Here is a 21,339-nt window from a genome sequence, read left to right as displayed (position 1 = left end):
GCGCGGGCGCGGCGCGGCCCCATGGAGGGTCCCGACGGGGCCCCCGAGCAGGACCTCTACGAGCAGGACCTCTACGAGCAGGACTTCCACGAGCAGGACTTCCACGAGCGCTTCGCGGCCGAGCTGGAGGTGCTGGCCGAGCTCGAAGGTGGGCGCGCGGTGCCCCGCGGACCGTGCCGTGCCCCGTCGGTGCCGCCGACGCGAGGCGCCGCGGCCCTGGCGAGGGCAAAAAGCTTCACCGAGAATCTCTTCCAGATCCTCCCTCCCCGCCGCCAGCCCCCAGAGTCTCCCAGTTCCGCAGCAGAAAGCAGACGCCGGGGGAGGATGCCGCCGCACGCAGCGCCGCGCACCTCGGGGAAGGCGCTCGCGGCCCCCCGGCCGCCAACCCCAAGAAGCGGGAGCTGGGCAGCAGCCCCCGGCGCCTGGCGGGGGAGGAGGCGTCCCCGGGGGGGCAGCTGCCCCCGCCGCCTTCTGCAGCGCTCAGTAGGTTTTGCCAGAGAGCCCGGTGGGCCGGGGGCTGCGCGTGCGCCCGCGGGTCGCTCTGCGGCGGGGGGCAGCCCTCCGTCGCCGGGGTCTCGCGGCGGCCCGTGTTGTCCCGCGGTGTCGAAGTTCCTCCTCTGCTGGAAGCCCTGGCTCCTTCCGCAGTGTTTTCCGACGCTCGTCGCCCGTCTCGCGGGTGGGCGGAGGTGAAGCCCGGTGGCCTTGCACTGTAGCACTCACGCTTTGGCCAACTTTGCTTCTCTTCTTTTCTCTTCCTTTTTGCCTCTCGCAGCTCCGAAGCCAAAGCGGCAGCGGCTGGAGGCTGTCAAGAAGCTGAACTTCGGTGCGGGTGATGAGTTGGTTCCTGATTTCCCCCAGGATGCTGTCACCCTGCCACCTTACCCGATGGCACCCGCTGCCCTGCAGAGTGCCAGGTTAGCCAGCCCTGGGCATCTTCTCCTGGTTTTGTGTGGAACTGTGTTGAATCTGGGAACTGTGTTAATGCTATGAACTGCGTTACTGCTGGATACCCCTGGACCACTGAACCTCCACCTGGATTAGGAGGGGAACGTGCTTGGTGGTGGTGGGGACTCGCTGTGTCTCTGTTGGCAGCGCCAGCTGGACAGGCCGTGCTTGCTCAGGGGAGGTGTGGGGCCGGGGCTGCAGCTGGGTCCCTGGGAACATGCATCCGCGCTTGCCCTGGGTACGTCGGTGCCTCGCTTCAGGACTAGTAGTCGTTGCCTGAAGGCCCGCGTTGGGGAGGAGAGGGGACTTGGGGTGCTGTGGACCTGAGGAGCTGAAGCAGTAGGACGGAGCTGGTGGGACAATGTCAGCAGATCCAGACGTCTTTAGGTCCGACCTCGCCTAAGGCCTCGTTCCTGCGAGCGCGGCTCTGAGAGGTGCCCTGCTCTGTCACTCGAATTTCGGCGGGGCTCAGGGCTGAGCCTGTGGGCGCGGGAACAGAGCGTCTCAGGGAAGCGCTGCTCGAGCTGTGCTGGCCTGCCGCGCCGAGGAGGCTGTGGGGAGCCGAGAGGGACCGGGGTTGAGCGGTTCCCGTTTGGAAGTGTTTTGGGTTTGCTGGAGGAGTGCTCCAGCCTTGTGTACCCATAGATGCCTCAGTAGGTGGTGGTGGGTAAACTGACCACGTGCAGGCAGCGTGTTTAAGTTAAAACACGGGGATGTGTTCATTCAGAGTAAAGTAGTATGTTGTTTCCAGCAGCTTAATCCCCTGTGGTTTTGAGAGAAATCCTCCTATGGTTAAGCTACCGAGAATTAAGGCTGTTTTATTTCTGAATGCAGATGTTTGCATGGGAATTTAATGTGTTTCCATTTGTGACCTATTAGCCTCCCACCTTCAGCTGCCTCCTCTTTGTTTCCCTGAGTGACGTGGGGTAGACCAAGGCCCACAGGGTGCTGCTGAAGTGGCTCCATACTGAATTTCTCCCCTAGGGTGGGGACTGAAGTGCTCTTTCTCTTGCCTCATTCTAAAGTGGCCTGATGTTCTCCAACTTGGACCCCTTGGGAATGAATGACATGGTTCCTCTGCAAACCACACCGCCCCCTGAGAAGAATCCAAAGCGAGTTCTCAAGCGCCCACCCATCCTGGAGGACTATGTCAACGTGACATCCACTGAGGGCACCAGAGTCTTTCTGGTCCTGAAGGAAGATTGCTCCAGGACAGGGGTGGAGGTAAGAGGTGTTGGGGGCTGCATTTGTTTAAATCAGCTACATCTGTGAGCTCCGATTCAGGAGCGCATGTAGGGCGAAACGCGTGTCTGCGCCCTACATTGGTGTGAACACGCGTGTGCCGTTCACAGCTCCCCGACTCCCTGGGCTGGAACGCGCACCGGCCGCTTTACTTGCTGGGGGTACCTTTCTCCTACCTGAAGGAACAAGTGAATGAAGAGGTATTTAGTCTTATTCCTACCTTCAAAACTTTCTCTGTTAGCCCTTCAGTAAACTCCCTGGGACGGCAGGAGCTGCCTCCCCGACTGGGGAGGTGGGGGGAACCCTCCCCATAGGGAAATGTTGATTCTCAAGTCCCTGCTCACTGGCCAGCCGTGGTTAGCAGAGCATCTCTGACTTCCCTCTTGCCTTGTTTATGTTCAAGCGTCGAAGGCAAGTTCTGGAGGCCTCGCAGCAGCTGACAGAGATCATAAACACGTGAGTTGTTTGGCAGTTCCCGTCCTTGCTGCGTTCTCAGATGTTGCTCCTGGGGGGATCGAGAAGTGGAGTTTTCCTACTGGGGTCCCAATTGCAAAGTACCTGTGAGCAGAGGAGCCTGTTGGCACTCAACACCCTCAGCTTGGGAAGCTACGGTTTAGTTCCCAGCTCTGCCCAGGCTCCCTGTGTGGTTTGGGCAGGTTGTTGTAAAACAAAGTTAATTCCTTCATCAAGTGTTTGATGGGCACCTCATTCTTCCGGATTCTGACCTTTGGGAGAGAGTCTGCTGTTTACTTTGGGATTATGTTAATGCTGCAATGCCCTTATCTTGGGGCATCACCCTAAGGACTCCTGTAGAAGAAGGAGTAAATGAGAATACTTACCTGCAGCACTGCGGTCATTCCTCTCTGTCAAGAGCAGCAGCTTTGCAGCTGCATTGCTTTGGGTGCTGAAGGAGTCTGAGCTGGAGGAATGGAAATTGTGAGCTTGGGGATAACACTGGATGGCACTGAAAGGGAGGACACAGTGCTGAAGGGAGCAAGTAGCAGTCCTAGGATTGAGCTGGGTGGGGGCTTTCTTCTGTTGCAATCACTTGGGAAGATACGGATTGGTTTTTACTGCGCTATAACCAACGCGGGGTTCAGTGGAAGGGACGGTGCACTGCTGAGCTCTGCCCTGAGCCTTTCCCTTCACTTGTGGCTCTTGCAGCTGCCTTGAGAGCCAGGCCAGTGATGAGACCCCGAAGCCTAGTGAGGATGCGGAGATGGCAGACGATGAGGAGGAGTCTGCCTTGCACTGCCTCTGGGTGGATAGATTTACTCCCCGGCGCTACACCGAGTTGCTCAGTGATGATGTGAGGTGCTAGTATAAACGAGGTTTGGGTGGGTTCACCATTTTTATAACTGTTCTTTAATGCTGCGGGATCTAGGTTTTACAGGAGCATGTGCTAGCATGGCTGGGGGACTCTGCTTGTGTTAGACCCCAGCACAGGCAGTCAGGGGCAGCTTTTGCTTTGGAGAGCTCAGAGCTGTGTTTTTCCAGCTATAGTCTGTGGTCCCTCAGACTAAAGGTTCTGTAAAAGATAATCAAGGCAAACAAGACTATTGAGTGGACTTTAGCCCTGTAACCTCTATTGGGAATCGTGTAGGAAATTAGGATCACAATCTAGGAAAGGCTGAAAACCACTGGATTGAGCTGAGTCATGCAAGGGAGAGGAGAGAGTGAGATGTTGGGACTTGTCCTTGGTTCTACCACGGGATGCTGGCTGAGCTGGTAAGGGAAGCGGCATCCCAATTTCTGGCCCCACCTGTGATGCCTTGTGGAAAACCAACCAGGCTCTCGCATTGTGAGAGGGGAAGTGCCAAGTGCTCGGGTCCGTCTGGTCAGACATGTTGTGTGTTGCCTCCTCCAGGCTGCCATCTCTGCTGCTTGGCTTGTTCTTGTGCACACAACAGAGATTTTTAGGCTGTGAAGGAGAGGCCTTTCTCTCTCCTCAGCTGGACACTTCTGAGATCAAATGCTGATTGCTTTCTTTCGTGTCCAACATGCAGTACACAAACCGCTGCCTTCTGAAGTGGCTCAAGCTCTGGGACACAGTGGTGTTTGGCAAGGAGAAACCTCTGAAGAAAGCAAAGCCCAATGCTGAGGCTCATCCTCCACTCAGACAGCTCAAGGAGCAGCAGAATAAGTGGAAAAGTAAGGCCCAGCTCACAGAGGAGATCCTGGAGGCTGAGCTGGACCAGCACAAGAGACCCAAGTACAAGGTGAGCAGGACAAGATGCCGCTGCGATGGTTCTTTCCTTTTATGCTCCCCTAATCCCACCACTGTGGTGGGGAGCAGGGTCTTTTCTTTCAACATAAATCCAGGAGAAATTAGATTCCCTGTTTCTCCTTTAGCAAATGTAAGGTATTCCTCCTTTTCTTTTCTGTTTCAGCTTAAACAATGTGATAACGGGGATGGGAACAGATATCAAGAGAATTTTTCCAGCAAAACATAGACAGAGTAAATGGAATGGTAGAGGAAAGGTAGACTCTTCTATGGAGAGGTTGGTCTTGACTTCAGTTGTGTGGGGCAAATGTGACATGTCTTTGAGCAAGAAATTCTGCATCCAGAAAAGAGCAATGATAATGAGACAGTAAAGGGGTCAGAGATAATACACCCAGGCCATTTTAGCAGCTTTAACCTGTGCAATGAAAGGATATAAAAAAGGGGAAACAAAAATAGTTACTTACAGTATTGCTTCCCCAGGATATAATTCTGGAAAGGTTTTTGTTCAGCCCCGTACTAAAAACTTAAGTGAATCTTCATGTGCATGAGATACAGCTGCCACTGTCCTCCCTGAGAGTTTCTGTTGTGATTCCCTTCTTGCAGCTGCTTGTCCCTTTTCCCAGTATGTCCACAAACACAGTGATCAGTGCAGCGGCTTGCAGGGGTTGAAGGTGGAGCCGTTTGCAGGCTGTAGAGCCTGGCCCCCGTATATCGTAGGTGTGGTGCCTGGATAAATCCATGCCCTGGAGCATGCGAGGCTGATGTCACCCTCTCTGCAGGCAGCATTGCTGTGTGGACCACCTGGTTTAGGAAAGACCACGCTGGCCCATGTCATCGCGAAGCACGCGGGGTACAACGTGGTCGAAATGAACGCCAGGTGAGTCTGCGGGCTGCCCAGCCCTGCTCCATCCAAAAAAAACGGTGGAATGGCGCTGTGCAGGAGCAACCTGGAGTATTTTGTTGTTGCTGTTGTTTTTGCAGTGATGACCGCAGCCCGGAAGCTTTCAAAACCCGCATTGAAGCTGCCACGCAGATGAAGTCCGTGCTGGGTGCCAACGAGAAGCCAAACTGCCTGATTATCGATGAGATTGACGGCGCGCCCACTGTAAGCCCTCGCCAGCAGCCTGCATCAGGCCACCTTCGCGCTTGGCTCTGGGTTATCGGCCCGTGTCCACAACTGTGTCTATGGCTGTGACCCTGCTCGGTTTCTGCCAGCTGTTTCTTGTCTCTAAGCAGCAAGCGTTTGTTTCTTTTTGTCTCTTAACTTTTCCTAAGGCGTCTATCAATGTGCTGCTAAATATCATCAACCGTAAGGAGGTGGAGGCCGAGGCAGCGCCCGGCATAGGCCGGAGGAGGAGGAGGGAAGGTGGCCTGCTGCTCAGACCCATCATCTGCATCTGCAATGACCAGTTAGTAATGCTTGTCCATCCGGGTCAGAAAATGGAGAGAGATTACAAGCTGGATCCAGCCTGTGCTCCTGGGTTAGGTGGTTGTGGTGGTGCTTGCGGGGAGGGGTAGCATCACCGTCAGCCTTGCAGGAAGAGGCACCCTCCGGCAAGCCTCCTCATGCTGAGCTGGCTGGTGCCAGACCTCAGATCAGAAACACCTTCCGAAGTAAACCTGCAACGCATTCAACTTTTCTTAAACTCATCAGATTTTGCGTCTGCTCGTGTGACTTTTTGCTAGGTTTCAACATATGGTAGCGTTCGTGCACATAGATGCACAGTTTTGTGTAGGTAGCTCTTAAATAACGCACTTCTCTTTTTAACGACTGGATTTTCCCTTCTGTCAGGGTTGCTCAGAGATCTGTGCGTTTCCCTCTGCCAGGTACGTCCCATCTCTCAGGCAGCTGCGGCAGCAGTCGTTCCTGTTGAACTTCCCACAGACGGCCTCGTCCCGGCTGGCTCAGCGGCTCTCCGAGGTGCGGCTGGGCCGTGGGCCCTCCCTGGGGTCAGCAGCAGGCAAGCGGATGGGAGCAGGTCTCAGGAAGTCCTTTTCTTCTAGATCGCCCTCAGGCAGGGCATGAAGGCGGACACGGGAGCGCTCCTGGCCCTGTGCGAGAAGACGGAGAATGACATCCGCTCGTGCATAAACACCTTGCAGGTACAGCAGAAAAGCCTGCACTTGCAGCAGAAGGGAAGCTCAATTCCCCTACAAAGTGAGGAAAAATGAGTTGCCTGTGTCTCATGTTTTTCTTAGAGCTGTATAACTATGTCAACATCCCCCTTCTCCCTTTGCTCATTTTCTTCCCAGAGTTTCTCCCTTCACAGAGCCCAACTCCTTCTTGTGTTGCAGTTCCTGCACGGCCGAGGCCAGAAGGAGCTAAGTGTGCAGATGGTGCAGACAATGAAGATAGGCTTGAAGGACCAGAACAAGGGGCTCTTCTCCATTTGGCAAGAGATTTTCCAGCTTCCAAAGGTTCAAAGGTAAACAGGAGAATTCATTAGATCACCGGCATATGCAAAAGCTTAGGAAACAGTCTGTCTGGTGCACTGTGCTTTGTGGTATCACGTAATCTTGCAGGACACACAGTGGAGAGACCTGAACCACCCCTGTACAGATGATCTGTCCTGCAGCAGACAGGGCTTTGTCTAAGCAGATTTGTGTGTTCCAGAATCCCTTTGCTTTCATTAGTGCCTGATGATTTGACATCAATATTGTCTTCAACCTGGTTTGAAATGGTCCAGATATTTCTTGGTGGCCCGTTCAGCACTGGCCTGTTCCGTTTTTGCAAGGGCTTGTTGCTCAGCTGGACATCATGAGCACCTTCCCGTCTGGTCTCCCTAGGCGCAGGATAGGAGTGGACCCCGCTTTGCCAAACCAGCTCCTTGGGGACGACGACAGCCTGCTGCACCTCGGGACAAAGACCAGCTTCAACACGGCCTCGCACAGGTTCCACCACGTCCTTCACCTCGCCGTTGCTGTGGGGGAGCCTGAGAAGCTCACGCAGGTAAAGCAGCCTGGCCAGGAAAGCCAGGTGCCTCCCCTGCCACACCACACAGATCCTGGGTGTCACGGCTACTCGGTGGCTCAGAAACCCCTCTCTGCAGTGACCTGCAAGGGTGAAGCACTCTGATGCTGTTCATCTTTGTTCTGTGGGTACATACGTAATTCTGGGTAGAGTATTGAGCTGACACTGTGCTGGAGTTGAGTTATCAGGTTGCTTAAAATCCTAGCTTGGAAGGGTTGGACTGCTCGGCCCAGAGCCGTTGGTGACGCCCCTTCCACCTGGTCCCTGCAGGGCTTGTATGACAACTTTCTCAACATGAAGCTGAGGGACTCCAGTTTCGGCTCGGTGTGCCTGGCCCTGGAGTGGCTGGGCTTCTCCGACGTGCTCGGCAGGGCTGTGCTGCACGGGCAGAGCTTCCAGCTGATGAGGTACCTGCCCTTCCTACCCGTGGCTTTCCACCTCCTCTTTGCGGCTTCCAGCATCCCCCGGCTGGTGTATCCCCACAGCCAGCACGAGGTGAGTGCCGGGAGGGCCAGAGGGTGCCTGACTTCAGCCCCACCGCCCGCAGAGGGTGGCCAGTTGGAGCTGCGCTTGCCCTGCGGTGGCTGAAGCATTTGTCTCACCCCAGGCCTTGGCCAAGCTGAACCACATGCAGAACCTCATCATGTCCATGGTGTCGGGAATAACGCCCAGCGCCCGGAGCCGTGCTGGGCAGCAGGCTTTCATCTTGGAGGTGCTCTGTTTGCTCTTGGATATCATCGCCCCGAAGCTCCGACCGGTGAGGCACCCGGCAGCCCCCACTGCTCTCTCCTCCGGCTCCAACGCTTCTCCTGGGCAGCACCTTGCGCTGCACGGGGCTGCTTGGTTCACCAAAGCCCATGGCTGCACTTACCCTGTTGGCCTACGGAGGGGACTTTCCAGCTCTGTGAAGTACATGGTGTCCCTAATAGGAAACTAATCTTTTTCTCCCTGGTCTGATCCTCTTGGGTATTAACTGTCCTTTCTTGTATCAAGGAAAAATATCTGCTTCAGGTTATTTTTGTATGTAGAAGTTATTACAGATTAATTGTGCTCTCCCCTTACTTAACCTCCGTGCCGTTCCCTGAAGAGCTCTGCTGTCCTCCCAGGTGAACATGCAGCTGTACAGCCTCAAGGAGAAGCAGCAGCTCACTGACCTCATCAGCACCATGCTGGCCTACAACCTTACCTACCACCAGGAGCGCACACCCGAGGGCCAGTACATCTACAAGCTCGACCCGTAAGTGTGTCTGGGGCTGTGTCACACCGTGAAACTGCCCTGGTACAGATCTGTTGCCCTTATAAGCTGTGGGCAGCTTGGTGGGAATGGATGCAGGCTACCTTGGATGGGGCTGGATGAAGCGAGATGTTGACTGAGATAGGACTTGGTGGACACTTAAGAGGGTAGACAGAAAGAATTGGGTTGAAGATGGTAAATTAAGAGAAATGAAAGCATTCAGAGAGAAATTGGAGCCTGAAGCCGTCAGGGCATAGGCTTGGTTTCCTGCAATGTGTGGTTAAAGGTTTCTCTGGAGAGACTTCGGTTAGCTCCCAGGAGCTCTGATCTAAGCCAGGGGTGCAGCTGTGTCGCTCCGAGTGTTCCCGGGTCATGCCACGTCGCTCTTGGACCGGGACATTTCTTTATTTTCAGAGTAGAAGCTACAGCTAGAGGTTTAGTAGATGATGTGAAAAACGGTGACCCGATGACCTTTTTTGCTCGCCATCCTGGTCCTTTCCACAATGAGGAAGCCTCTAGGCAGTCCCCTTTCTGTGCTGCTCTTTCTGATGGAAAGCCTGTTTTTTAAGAGGTGTTTGTGGTATTTGAGGTCAGGAGCAGATGGCAAACCAGCTGAAAGAGCAAACGCGCTCATCTCCACGTTGCCATTAAGGACATCGCCTCCCTGCGCGCGCTCCTACCCCTTGCTGCCTCCCCCCGTGCTGATCAGACCTCGTTTTATCCTCTTTAACTTCCACCAATCTGGCTTTTCTCTGGCTCGCCTGCTTTCTCATTCCTGCGGCGGGCTCTTTGCCGGCGTCTCTGGGCTGTGCCCCTCTCCCACGCGGCCGCTCCACTGTTGGCAGGTGGGTGACTGGGAATGGCTGCTCCTTCGTGGTGGATAAGACATTACGAACAAAAAAGCAGAAATCCCAGCAGAGACTTGATCTCTTGTGTCTTTTAGGAACTTCTGAAATGCTCGTCCTAAATTACAATAATGTGACTCTTTCCTGTATACGTTTAAGAATAATGATGATAATGGCAAAACGCTTCTGAGGTTAGTGCTACAAAAATGCCCTGCTGTGCCAAATCCCTTACATCCTTCTAAGGGGCTTAGTGAGGTTTTTTCAGTCTAAATACCCATTTTTTTCTTTCTCTCTTTTTTGATGATGGTTCTTACCTCCTTTTTTTGCACTGCTGAGTTGGCCGTTCCCAGGAACACATGCCAGCAGCAGCCCCCTCTGCCCAGTGACACTCTGGGTTTTACCTCTCCCATGAGACCCGACGGCTGCAGAGTCCAATACTGCTGGCTTGTACAGTCACACATATGCTAAAGGGGGGCTGATTTTGCTTTGACTGGATTAAAGAAAAGGAAATAGTAGCTTTGAGGCTCCTAATGGAGATGCTAAGAGTCAGCAGAGAAAGGACCAAAGGTGCTGGAGGGTTTGCTGGGGGAAGGGTGCAGCGTGCACTTTGACTTGGTCAGCAAAGGCCACGGTACTCAAGGCAGATTCGTGTGTCGCCAGCAAAAAGCAGGAGTGAAGGAAAGCCTAGTGCTTGGCAACCCGGACCCTCTTTGCAAAGCAAAGCCCCTTCCTAAGGGCTTTTGCCGTGAACATCTTGCAGTGGGTTAAGTGTTGAGGACGTATCCAAAACTAACGCTGGTGTTGGTTAGCGAAGGGACGAGTTCTTGCAGGTTTGCAGCACTGTCTAGCCCGGAGCTCCCTGCCAGCCCTGACGCTCCTCTCTGTCTCTCCTTTGGCCGGGAGCCACCAGCGCCGCTGTCTCTGCAGCCAGCATCACTGGGTCGTATGGTGTCTCCCGTGCCGCAGCTTAGTGGTTTAGTGGGGCTAAGCACGAAGGTGCTTTTTTGTTGTTGAAAAGCTCATGGAGAGGCTTGTTTATGTGTTGTGACTGATGTCCCTGTTCACGCGTGCCCAGAGCAGTTGAGATGCCACCTCTGCTGCTCGGGAGGCCGAGGCGAGCTCCGGCCGCTTTGCAGCTCCCCTTCGGCTGCTGGCCTCGGCCCGGTCCTGCTGGGTCTCCTGGCCAGTCTCCTGGGTGCTGCAGCAGGTCTCCTGGGTCTCCTGGGTGCTGCAGCAGGGTGAGAGGCAGCAGGCTGGCTCTAAAGGCCTTATTCCTGGATTTGTAGATCAATCGTGTGTCGTTACTAAACTTCAGCCTTCTTTGCATTTTAAGGCTATACAGAGCTGGAAACACTTCCAGGGTTTGAGGAAATACTGCAGCAAGGTAACGCGGACCTGGCCCTTAGCTTGGAGCAATGCTAATGTCTTCCTGGTACAAAAAAGTTAATTAAAAAAAATTAGCCTCTGTTAAATCAAACAGCTGTATCTAATTACAGTGAAGTGTTTTATTTTTTCGTGGAAAGGCCTAAGGGAGCCGCTGCAGTTGTAGCGAGCCGTCCTGCCATCCGCACATTGGGCTGCTAGTCTGAAAGCTGCAGGGCGGTGGGAGCAGCGGGCGGCCTCTTTTCGGTGACTGCAGTGTCTGAAAGGAGCAAGGCTTTTAAAAAAGCAAAGCTAGGTTTTGTGAGTTTACTTTTGCTGCAGCAGCAGGCTTGGGTACCTATCTTGTTGCTTTCCTGCCCTTCTTGAAAGGCAGCTCAGTGACCAAGTGAGGAGAAACGGGAAGAGAAATGACTTTTTAAATAGTAGATTTGACAGCTAGTTTCTAAATGGCTGCAAGTCCATCTGACGTGTGCATTTGTTCCCTTTATTTTAATGGAAATAATATCAAATGCAGATAAGGTATGAAATATTTATAACTGTCAGATGAACCGAAATCAGCTGGTTACTAAGAAGTGCTCAAGCTGTGTTTGCTCCAACTGTCCTGAAAAAGGCTTAGCTCCAGATCAGGTGCAGCAGCCCCATTAAGGATGAAACTGCTCTGATTAAGCAAAATGACTGTTCACAGCTATATCTCAATAAAATAAGCGATGGAGGTGGTCATAGTCTTTTTCTCTCCTTTTTTCCCCTGTGGTGCTGTAGCAGGAGGTGAGGCAGTTCAAGGATGCTGTGTTGGATAGCGGTGCATTGGCTCGGGAAGAGAGGAGGCAGCGAAACGCTGCGGTGGGCTGGACCCGGTGCCGGGAGTTCGGTCCCCGCGCAGCCCCGCGGCCGCCCTCCCTCGCACGTGCCGGGTCTCGTCCCTGCGGGAGGGAGCTCGGCTTCCCGCGCAGGCTCGTCCCGTTGGGCCCGTTCTGCCGCCTCCCTCGGTCCCGCGAGAGGCGTTGGGATGCTGCCGCTCGGACCGCTCGCGCCTTCGGGTGCGGCAGGGTCCTGTTGCCCATGGGGCACGGGGGAGCGAGGGGTCAAGGTTCGTGCAAAGGGCTCTGTTGCTGCTTGTGCTTGATCTGTGATTTATGACTTTGACCTCTTTCAGGACAATCTGTTTGGCACAGAGCAGCATGCGGTTTCTTTTTCTTGCCTTAAAACCAAGATTAAGAAGTGCATCATCTCTTTGCCATTGTCACTGACGCGAGATCTGCTGAGGCGATGTGCGTCCGCACTTTTGGCAGCTCTTGCTGGCTCGCTTCTAAAACTGGTTGCGCACGTGGACCTCGGAGGGGTAGAGGTGGGCTTTGCCCCCGGTGGCGGGGAGGCACGGCGTGGGGCCAGACGTGCTCCCGGGCCTCGCTGCATCGGCCGTGGGACGCGGCGGCCGTGAACGTCCTTCTGCACCGCTGGTGGACAGCGGGGCCGCATCCTGCTGCGGGGGTTTCGGTGCAGCAGATGCCTGAGCAGTGAGTCTGTCTTCCTGATCACTTTTTTTCAGTATTGATTTCTTGTCTCTCTCTGTTTGTTCTCTTTCCCCTTCCTCGCGTGCCGTCCTGTTAATGAAGGAACGTGGAAGACGTCTGCAGGTTCCCCGACCTCCCGGCTCGGAGGCAGCTCACCTACCAAGCCAAGCAGCTCATAGCCAGGGAAATTGAGCTGGAAAAAATGAGGAGGATGGAGGCTTTGCTCCAGGCACAAAACAGCGAGGTAGGCATGGCGAAAGCAGGGTCAAGGCTCAGCTCGGAGGTGTCCTGGGGTTTTGGGGACCAGGTGTGGTGGGTTCATCACTTGGGGTGCGGGTGAACAACTGAGGTAACGGTCCTGGGACTGCGCTGGGGACGTGGTCTTTCTAAAGCAACCTGTGGTTGTCGGCACGCACGTGGAGACGCCGTTGAAGAGCTGGACAGCGCTGCGCGGAGCTGGGAAAGGGCCTGCCAGGACTGCTCAGCTGAGCCCCGCTTGTGCCACGAGCCTCGGGTTGCAAAGTGCCGCTGCCCCCGTCGCAGCCCTGGCTGAGAGCAGCTCCCCCCTGCCGCTGGTGGCAGCAAAGGGGGGGAGAAGCACCAGCCGGCGCCCTCCCTCCAACGCGCCCGGCGGGCTGGCGGCTTTCGTTCTGCAAACGAAAATCCAGGATTAAAATCCCCCCCCCCCCACCCCGCAGTCCTGGGAGCCCGCGCGCTTGCACATCTGTCTCTGCCGTACGGCATGCGCAACGGAGTCCGGCAGCTTTGCATGTGACGAGCCCAACGGCTCCTCTCCAAGCATGAATCCTGGCGATGAACCTTTTTAGCTGGCCCCCTTTTTTTAGCTGCTTCTCCCCACCCCGGCAGTGTCCGTGCCCGTCCTTCCCCTCCTGCAGCCCTCGGCAGGGACCCTCCGCCTGGAGCCGAGCCAAAGCGGGCACAGGCAGATGGGGAGGCTCGGGACCGGCTTCGTTTCAGCTGGTGTGATTTTAATGAGATGCTGGCGAGCCCCGCCGTGGGGCCGCGGGGAGCTCATTAATCCGCGAGCGTCCCTCTTGCAGCAGAGCGCGTTTCTCGGGGAGCGCGCGTGTGGCCAAGAGATGGTGTTAAAAAAAAAAAAAAAAAAAACCTCTCTGGAGGGTTCTTGTTTACGTAGTGCGACCTCGAGGTGAAGAAACCAGCGCCACCGTGTAGAGATGGAAAATACTGAGAAACACTCGCTGGGTCATTGCTGTGCTGTGAACCGAAAGGAGGGCAGCAGGTGCCAGGGGGATGCGGCCCCTGCCCGGGCGGCAGATCGGGGCCCAGGGGTGACGCCAGCCCCGAGGAGCCCATCGCGGTGACCCCAGCGTCAGCGCTGGGCTGGACGCCCGTCCCTTCTTCAGACGGCCTCAGGTTTATGTTCCCGAGCTCCTAAAGAAAAAAGATGTGGGTGCAGGAAAGGCCAGTTGGTGCCCAGGCCGGGAGCTGCCTTGGCAGAGCCTTGCTGTGGTGGGATGGTGGGACCGGAGCTGTGGAGGGCTGGTGGCCAACGAAGGCTTCCTGCAGTGGAGTCTAATGCCGAGTTTTTTTTTTTTTTTTTTGTCTGTAATATAAAGATAAGCCACGCTGGGTTATCTGCCCAAGTAGGAAATGCACATGCGTGCATTTTAAACCCTATGGAAATAAAAGATGGAAGCCGTCAGCTGCGGGATCTTGGCTCGGGCACTGCCCCATCCCCAGGAGAAGCCTGGAAGAGGGGCAATCGCAGGAGCAGGGCGCCTCGCTCAAGCCCATCTCTCCCCCTCCAGGAGCCCGGGACGGAGGCGACGGCGGACGCGAAGCTCCGAGCACCCCAGGCCGCTCCGCGCAACCACGAGCAGCGCCTGGAGCACATCGTGAGGAAGGCCACCGCGGGCGAGAAGGTGAGGGGGCCGCTGGGGCCTCCAAAACAAACCGAGCTTTAAACACCCAGGTTTCGCTGCTGTTTGCGTGGCTCCGATAGCGCTTCCCCTAAATGCATCGCCGGTTTGGTGAGGATTACGTTTTGCGGTGATTTGCATGCAGCTCCCGGCTGGGTCCTCCTCCTGCGGGAGACGCTTGAGCGGCTGCGCGGGGGCCCGCGACGGGTGCCGCCCGGCGAGCGGGGCCAGGCAGGGCTCAGCCTGCTCCTGCGCTGTCTTCGGACAGGGCCTGGGGCGGCCTCGGCTCTTGATCCCGTGGACCCGGCGGCGCTGCCTGGGGTAGCGGGCGGCTGGCGCTGTACGGAGCTGGCGGACCCGCGTTGCGTTGGGTTTTGGCCGTCTCCGAGTACGCGCCGTGAACGCGGGCGGCGGCAAAGCCGCCTTAACCTGCTCTCCTTGCTTTTCTCGCAGCCCGAGACCGACTTCTTCGGGCGCCCGCTCGTCAGGAAGGCGGCAGCCCCGGCCCCAGGTAGGCGCGCGGGGAGCACGGGGCCAGGCGCTGCCGGCGGCTCCGCGGCGCTCGGGGAGGGCGACCCGCCGCGGCACGGGCATGGGCACGGGCACCGCGGGGGGGGATCAAGATAAGAAACTCCGGGGGCGTCGGCACGTCGCTGCGCGTTTTTGGGCAGCACCGAAGCCCGGAGGGCTGATCCAGCCGGCCAGCGGGCTGGGCAGAGGGTTTGCAACTTAAACCTAGAGCTTTTGCAAATTGTGGTCGCTCATCCTTCCTCCCCTTCCCCGCTCCACAGCGGCCCAGCCCGCCGAGCAGGACTCCATCGAAAAGCAGATCGGGAAGGCCGTGGGGAAGAGCGACGTCTGGTTCCGATTTAACGAGGGCGTTTCCAACGCTGTCAGGAGGAATATCTACATTAAGGACTTGCTCTAGCGGGACAGAAAGGAAGGCAAAGAAATAGTAGGTGCAGAACAGAAAGAAAAAGCTCGGAGCTTCTAATTTTCTTTCTAATACCAGATGTGGGGTGTGAGGATGTTCCTGATTTTTTTTTTAATTTTCTACTTAGCTGTTTTGTAAAAATAAATAAATGATAAAATAGAAAAAAACAAAAATAAATAAAACATGAAGTATTGCTCTGTTTATTTCATTTATAAACCCTTACTTGTCATAGTTTGCCTGTTTTGCTGCAAAATTGTATATTCTACAATATACAAAAGAAGATGTAATTACTGAAAATGTTTATAAACAAGTTTTCTTCACAAGTTCAAGAAAGCTGCCATGTTTACAGAAGTGCTGGCAGGGGCAGGTGGAAGTTTGTAATTGGAAACCTTTGCCTGTTTGGAGTTGCTTCTCGTTCCCATGTACAGTGCAAACCCGTGTTTCCCTGAAACAGTGCAGCTCTTAACCAATTTTGCCCATCCTGCGTGTGCTTTCTTTACCCAATATATAAAAAAGAAACACTTCTACTAATAATAAGACAAGATGAAAGTAGGGTTTTTGTTCCGTTGGTCATATTAGGACACTCTCTAATAAAAGATGTACAGTCGGCGTTAACGCGAGCGCCCGCGTCCGCGGGAGCCGGTCTGCGGCCGGCTGGCGAGGTCGCTGCGGCCCATCAGAGCAGGGTGCATTTTCCCTTCTCCACCCACGGGTTGTTTTTCATCAGCTCCGGGTTCAGGAATGGGTCCTCGGGGATGCCCTCTTCTATCCACTTAACGAACCTGCGGCAGGGAGGGGAGCGGCGGGAGTCAAACAGCCCAGGCCTTTCTGCTCGCCTCTGGGGCCAGCACAAATAAGCCTTTCACTTAATGCACATGTTCTGCACCAAAGTGGCAATATACAGCCAAGCACTTCACAGCATTTGCAAATGCTCAATCCCCCCCCCCCCCCCAACCCCGGGCTGTATCCTGCGGATTGCAGCGCGCTGGAGCTCTACCGATGCGCAGGTACGTGCCCGCGCGTGGCCCACCAGCTGCCTCCTGCAGCGCTTTGGCCAGCTCCTATTTTCCTTTCTTTCCTGCGTTAACACTGCACGCGCTGAACGAATCTCGCCTCGCCCCGGCTCCTGCCCGGGCTCCTCGGCGCCTGCTGCAAGGGAGGGCTGGGACGTGCAGCGCCAGCAGCGCGCTCCAGCTGCTGCACCAGATGGGCCCGGTTATAAAAAGCCTTTCGTCCCCTGCACCCGCGGCTGCCGGCGTGCGGACGGCCACGTGCCTGCCTCGCTGTTGTGATTTTAAAGTCTTATTTGCCAAAGTTGCTCTTTTTCCTAGCTCCCCGTTAGAAGAAGCCAGCTCGCAGGGAAAGCCTCGGAGGCTGATTTGGCTGGTGGGGCTGGTCCAAAAACACATTATGAGCAGCAAGGTATAAAAGATGGAGGAGAAATGCCTTTGCCTTGCCTGACTTTACAAGACTTCTAAGCCTTGTGAGTTATTTTTTTGGGGCAGGGGGCCAGGGGGGGTCTGTACAGCCGCACCGCTGCTACGGACCCTTCTGAGCTGAAGCATTGCTCTCCCCGTACGGAGCAGCTACGGCAACACCTGGGTGGGTTTTGCCGCCGCCGGGCGCGCCGAGACCCGCGCACTCACTCCGGGATGGTCTTGGACGACAGCTCCCGCTTGTACGCCAGCTGGTACTTGAGGCTTTCCACCTCCTTCTTCCACTGCGGGAGGTCCCACTCCTCCATGGCTCCACCGAGGGGCTTGGAGAGGAACTGGCCGGGGCTGGAGAGGGCAAATCGGCACTGGTTTACACAGCTTTTTTTGCTGCCTTTCACCACTGCCCTGCGGCAGCCCCCACCCCGCACCGCCAGCGCCCGCTTCCCCAAGGAAGCCCCTTACCCCTCCCCACGCTCGGGCACAGCAGCGAACTGGGGCCGGTGCCCTCCACTGCCTCTGCCCCGTCCCGCATCCCCACGGCTCAGGCCGACAACCAGGCAAACACGGAGTGGACGCCCCAGCCAGGGCAAGAGGCCCCCCACCTCCCCCCCCCCGCCCCGTCCCAGCTCTGATCCACCTAATTTTTGGCTCTACCAGGAGGCCGCAGCATCTCCAGCTGCGGCAGAGCTGCTGGAGCACCCCGAGCCCCAGCTTCAGCTTTGCAAGGGGGCAAAGCTGCCCTGCACCCGGCAGCCCACGCCGGGGTGGGGGGGACGGAGGTGGCTCTCGTCAAGCAGCTTCTCCGAGCAGAGATGGAGCGGGGGGAGCCGCGGCCCCGTCCAGGCAGGCACCACATGTAACCCCACGGCAAGGGCGAAGGCGGCTGGGGCGGGATCCTCACCTGCAGCACGGAGCCGCCGCGCTCCTGCTTCAGCTTTCGGTGCAGCCTCTTGCGCCGCGAGCTTTCGGGGCTGTTTCACGCTGCAGCAGAGAAATGCAAAGCGAAGCCCTTGGCCGAGGCCGAGCCGCCCCGCGGCCGGCGGGTGAGGGCTGTGCCGGCAGCGCCCGGCGTGCTCGCATGCAAATAACTCACCTGGAGAAGCAGGCCACATTTGACTGCAATTTGGATTTTTGGTATTGGCCAAGGGAGAGTGGCAGCGAGCAACGCAGCGGACACCATAACCGGACGGCGTTCGGCTGGGGGGGGGGGGCCGGCGACGGGGCAGGAGGGAGTTGGCAAACCTCACCGCGCCACCGCCGCGGACAGGACAGGGTGCGCTTGGATGGTGCCTCCAGTTTGGGGCTGGTGGTGGGAACCCGCTGCGGTCCACCTCCCCCCCCCCCCCGGGGCAGGGTCTGGCTCCGCGATGGGGTTTCAGCACCGGGCCCCGGTGAAGGCGGTGCCAGGGGGCGGGGGGGGGCCGCCACGCACACCCAGGTCGCACCACGCGTGGTGCCGACCCGCCGACGGCAGCGACACTCTTGCCCGCAGCGGGGAAACTGAGGCACGACTCCGCGCCCGGGGGGGGGGCAGCCAGGGGCGGGCTGAGGCGGGCGGGAGCGGCTGGAGCGGAGCCGGCCGGGCCCCGCCGCTCCGCCACGCTCACCTGGAGCCCGTTAGACACCATGGGGGGGGGGGGGGGGCGGTTGCACCTCTCCGCCCGCCCGGAGCCGCAGGGCCGCGCTCCCCGCGCCGGCGCTCACCTCCCGGGGCCGCGCTCCGCTCCGCGCCGCGCCGCGCCGCGCCCAGCCCGCCGCGGCCGCCGCCGGCGCTGCCCAGCGCGGCTCCGCGCTCCGCTCCGCCGCGCTCCGCTGCGCCCCGCTCCGCCGCGCCGCGCCCGCTGCGCCGGCTCCCCCGCGCCCGGGCGGGACGGGGCGGGCGCGGCTCCGCCCGCTGCCGCGCTCCGCCCGCGGGCCCGGGGCCAGCGGCGCCCGCAGCGGGGCGCCCCCGGCGGCGCGGAGTTTTTCTCCCCCTCCTTTTTTTTTTTTTTTTTTTTTTTCCCCCTTTTCCCCCTTTTTCCCTCTTCCCCGCGCCGCTGCCCGCGCGGGCGGTGCGCGGGGCCGCCGGGCGCCCGAAGCGGCCGGCAGCGGTGAAGAGCGGCAGAAGCGGAGCCGAGCGATGCGAGGAAAAAAGAAATGCTCGTTAGTGTAAAGTGTGTGTAGGGGGTTTATGCGGTAAGAAGGGGGGAACTCTGAAAGTTGTTACGCGATCAAATCAACATGCTTAATGCAAGGGGGGGGGGAGAAGAAGACATGAACACCCCCCCCAGACCCTGCATTAGTCAACCAGTTGGAACAACACCCCTTAGCTACAACCCTCAGATAATTATTTACTGTTAGATTATCCCCTGCCCTTAGGTAATTATGGTGATTGATAGCCAATGCCGTGCTTTAACCCCCCGCAGGGCCAGCTCGCCTGCTTTTCCTGGCATCTGACAACGGCTTCTCGGTCCACAGCGGCCGGCACGCAGCTCCGGCCACCAGCAACGAGCAGCGCCCAGCGCGGAAACGTGTTAAACCCAGGAGCCGCCACCGTGCTTATTAATCACTGTCTCTGCCATATTGTGTTCATCTTTTCTTACGATTTTACTTTTCAAACTAGCCCGTCAGGACAGTACTGCATATGGCACGCTTCATCACAGCCTGAATTTATGTGTGTGCCTACATATATAGCTATATATGTATCTATATGTGTGTGTGTGTGCACACGTTTGCATAAAAATACACCTCTATATGTCTATATATTATTTAGAATATATATATAAAATGTATCTATATGTTTTGCTCACATGGGAGCAAATTCCCCATGCTGCCCTGAGCGCTCAGGTGGGAGCCTGCACGGTGCCTCGGCCGCTTCCCCCAGCAGACACGAGCCTTTACTGCGCTAAACTCGGCGCACCCTCTGCTGAGCAGCAGGCTGGTGCCCTGCAACACCTGCTTGCAAGAGAGAAGGCGGCGCGTGGCGAACGCACCAACACAGAGCCGGCAACGCAGCGAGCGGCTCCTCGGCCACGCGGGGAGGGCGGCGCGGGTCCTGCCCGGCTTCTCCCGGCGCCCGCCACGAAAAGTCAATAGCAGCAGCAGTTATTAGCAAACTAAATGTATACACATACACACACACTATGACACTCTTACTATTGCCCGCTTCCCTGGGCACCAGCTGTATTTTCCAAATGGCAGCAGCCGCCCGGTAAAGAGGTCATCACTCCTGGCGTCCGAAGCACAGATTATCTAGCGGTTGACATCAATCGTAATCTCCTAGCGTTGGCTCCAAATAATTATAGGAAAGGCTTGGGTTTAGCGCTAAAATGCCATGGAACACGGGTTTTCAGATTTCCATGGATTTTGCCCCAATCTGCACTCCTGCAGTGGAGCAGGGACAGTGAAAGCGAGGGGTTCCCAGGGCAGCAACCACCATCAGCTCCAGCACGGCACAGGTTGCACCACGCTCAGCACATCCTGAGAGCTTCCTGCAGCGCCGGAGCCCTCCCGCCTGGTGCATGGAGGAGCCAGGAGCAGCACTGGGCCCTCGCCTCGCCAGCAACCCTTGCAGGAGAGCAGCCTCGGGGGTGGCAGGGCTTTCGGCAGGCGAGATACAAACCTTGGGTCTCCCCAGCATGTTTGGTGGGTGACCTGGAGCAACTGCTGTCTCAAAAGGAGCCCCTGGTGCTTTGCTCTCACCCAGGGAAGGGTGAGCAGAGCTCACACCAGCTCCTGGGGTTGCACCCGTGGCAGACAGCACCTCCTTGCATCCCGCGCCGGAGCTGGCAGCTACGGCACGATGCTCTGAAACTGCCACCTCTGGGTCCCGCTCCCGGGCCGCAGCCTGGACCCACAGCGCGGGGAAAGGCGGCGCTGCCCCCGCGCCCACGCGCAGCACCGCTTCCCGACGCTTTGCTTTCTCCCCCCTCCAGCAGCCCCAGGGCAGCATGCCTGGCTGGCTGTGAAAAAGCACAGGGGCTGAAAAACGGCAAGTTTGGAGCAGCTACATCTTTTTGCACTTTTCAAGACCAGCGAAGGCATCTCAGATTTTCCCAACGCAAGCTAAGAGCCGACTTGAGCACGCTGTGGCCGAGACGGTGCTGGGAGGAGCCCCGTGTTGCTCACGGACAGCGGCACATCCCGAAAGCCCCCGAGGGCCAGGTGCCCCCAGTTCGGTCCCAGCTGTGGGCTTCACCCCAGCCAGAGCTGCTCTGGGCACCCCACAGTGGAGTGCAGGACCCACATTATCTGCACTGACAGGCTTTATAGATTAAAGAATTATGAACTCCTGAAGTTTTGCAATATTAATGACTGTGGCCATCTGTTAATCTGGCAGCCAGCAACAAGCTGGTTTTTACTTTGCTTAGTCCAGTTATTAAACCCGGGTATTAGCCGGAGGGAAGCTACTCCTGGGGGTCCCAAAGTAACTGTGCAATGAGTTGCACGCAGATCAGTGCTGCTGCTCTGATATTACTGGTGTGTAGCAGCACTGTCAGCCCAAGAGCACAGGGAGCAGTAGCTACCTCGAGCCTGGAGAAGGGCCTCGGTGCTAGGCACCGTATGGACATCAGGGTACGGCATGTGCCTGGAAGAGCTCAGAGCATAGAAGAAAAGGAGAAAATAAATATTATGAGCACCTCATTACAGATGGGAGGCCAGAGTCATCTCAGAGGCAGAAAGGTAGCTAGCGACTTCACACTCACACAAGTTAGGAGAAAGCAGAAGCATGAG

General features: G+C 57.0%; 2 protein-coding genes across 2 annotated transcripts; one reads left to right on the top strand and one right to left on the bottom strand.

The window, feature by feature from the left end:
• Positions 1-8: 8 nt before the first annotated feature.
• On the top strand, positions 9-15,330 carry CHTF18 (chromosome transmission fidelity factor 18). The gene is made up of 22 exons (XM_062588127.1): positions 9-148; positions 256-483; positions 773-914; positions 1,971-2,169; positions 2,298-2,387; positions 2,591-2,643; positions 3,352-3,496; positions 4,194-4,406; positions 5,191-5,288; positions 5,393-5,516; positions 5,687-5,820; positions 6,239-6,332; positions 6,416-6,514; positions 6,707-6,837; positions 7,199-7,361; positions 7,653-7,877; positions 7,990-8,139; positions 8,489-8,619; positions 12,458-12,599; positions 14,146-14,259; positions 14,710-14,767; positions 15,048-15,330. The coding sequence occupies exons 1-22, from the start codon at positions 22-24 to the stop codon at positions 15,182-15,184; spliced, it is 2,997 nt and encodes a 998-aa protein (XP_062444111.1). The 5' UTR covers positions 9-21; the 3' UTR covers positions 15,185-15,330.
• Positions 15,331-15,452: 122 nt separating this feature from the next.
• Positions 15,453-17,605, bottom strand: GNG13 (G protein subunit gamma 13). Its single transcript, XM_062588501.1, has 3 exons — positions 17,528-17,605; positions 16,837-16,971; positions 15,453-15,972 (listed from the first exon to the last, which is right to left on the bottom strand). Exons 2-3 carry the CDS (start codon positions 16,932-16,934, stop codon positions 15,867-15,869), a joined length of 204 nt encoding a protein of 67 aa, XP_062444485.1. The 5' UTR covers positions 16,935-16,971; positions 17,528-17,605; the 3' UTR covers positions 15,453-15,866.
• Between the last annotated feature and the right edge of the window lie 3,734 nt (positions 17,606-21,339).

This window comes from Rhea pennata, chromosome 15 (genome assembly GCF_028389875.1).
Source record: "Rhea pennata isolate bPtePen1 chromosome 15, bPtePen1.pri, whole genome shotgun sequence".
In the NCBI taxonomy this organism is placed as follows: domain Eukaryota; kingdom Metazoa; phylum Chordata; class Aves; order Rheiformes; family Rheidae; genus Rhea; species Rhea pennata.
The sequence above is the reverse complement of the archived record's forward strand: the minus strand, read 5'-3'. Positions and strand labels throughout refer to the sequence as shown.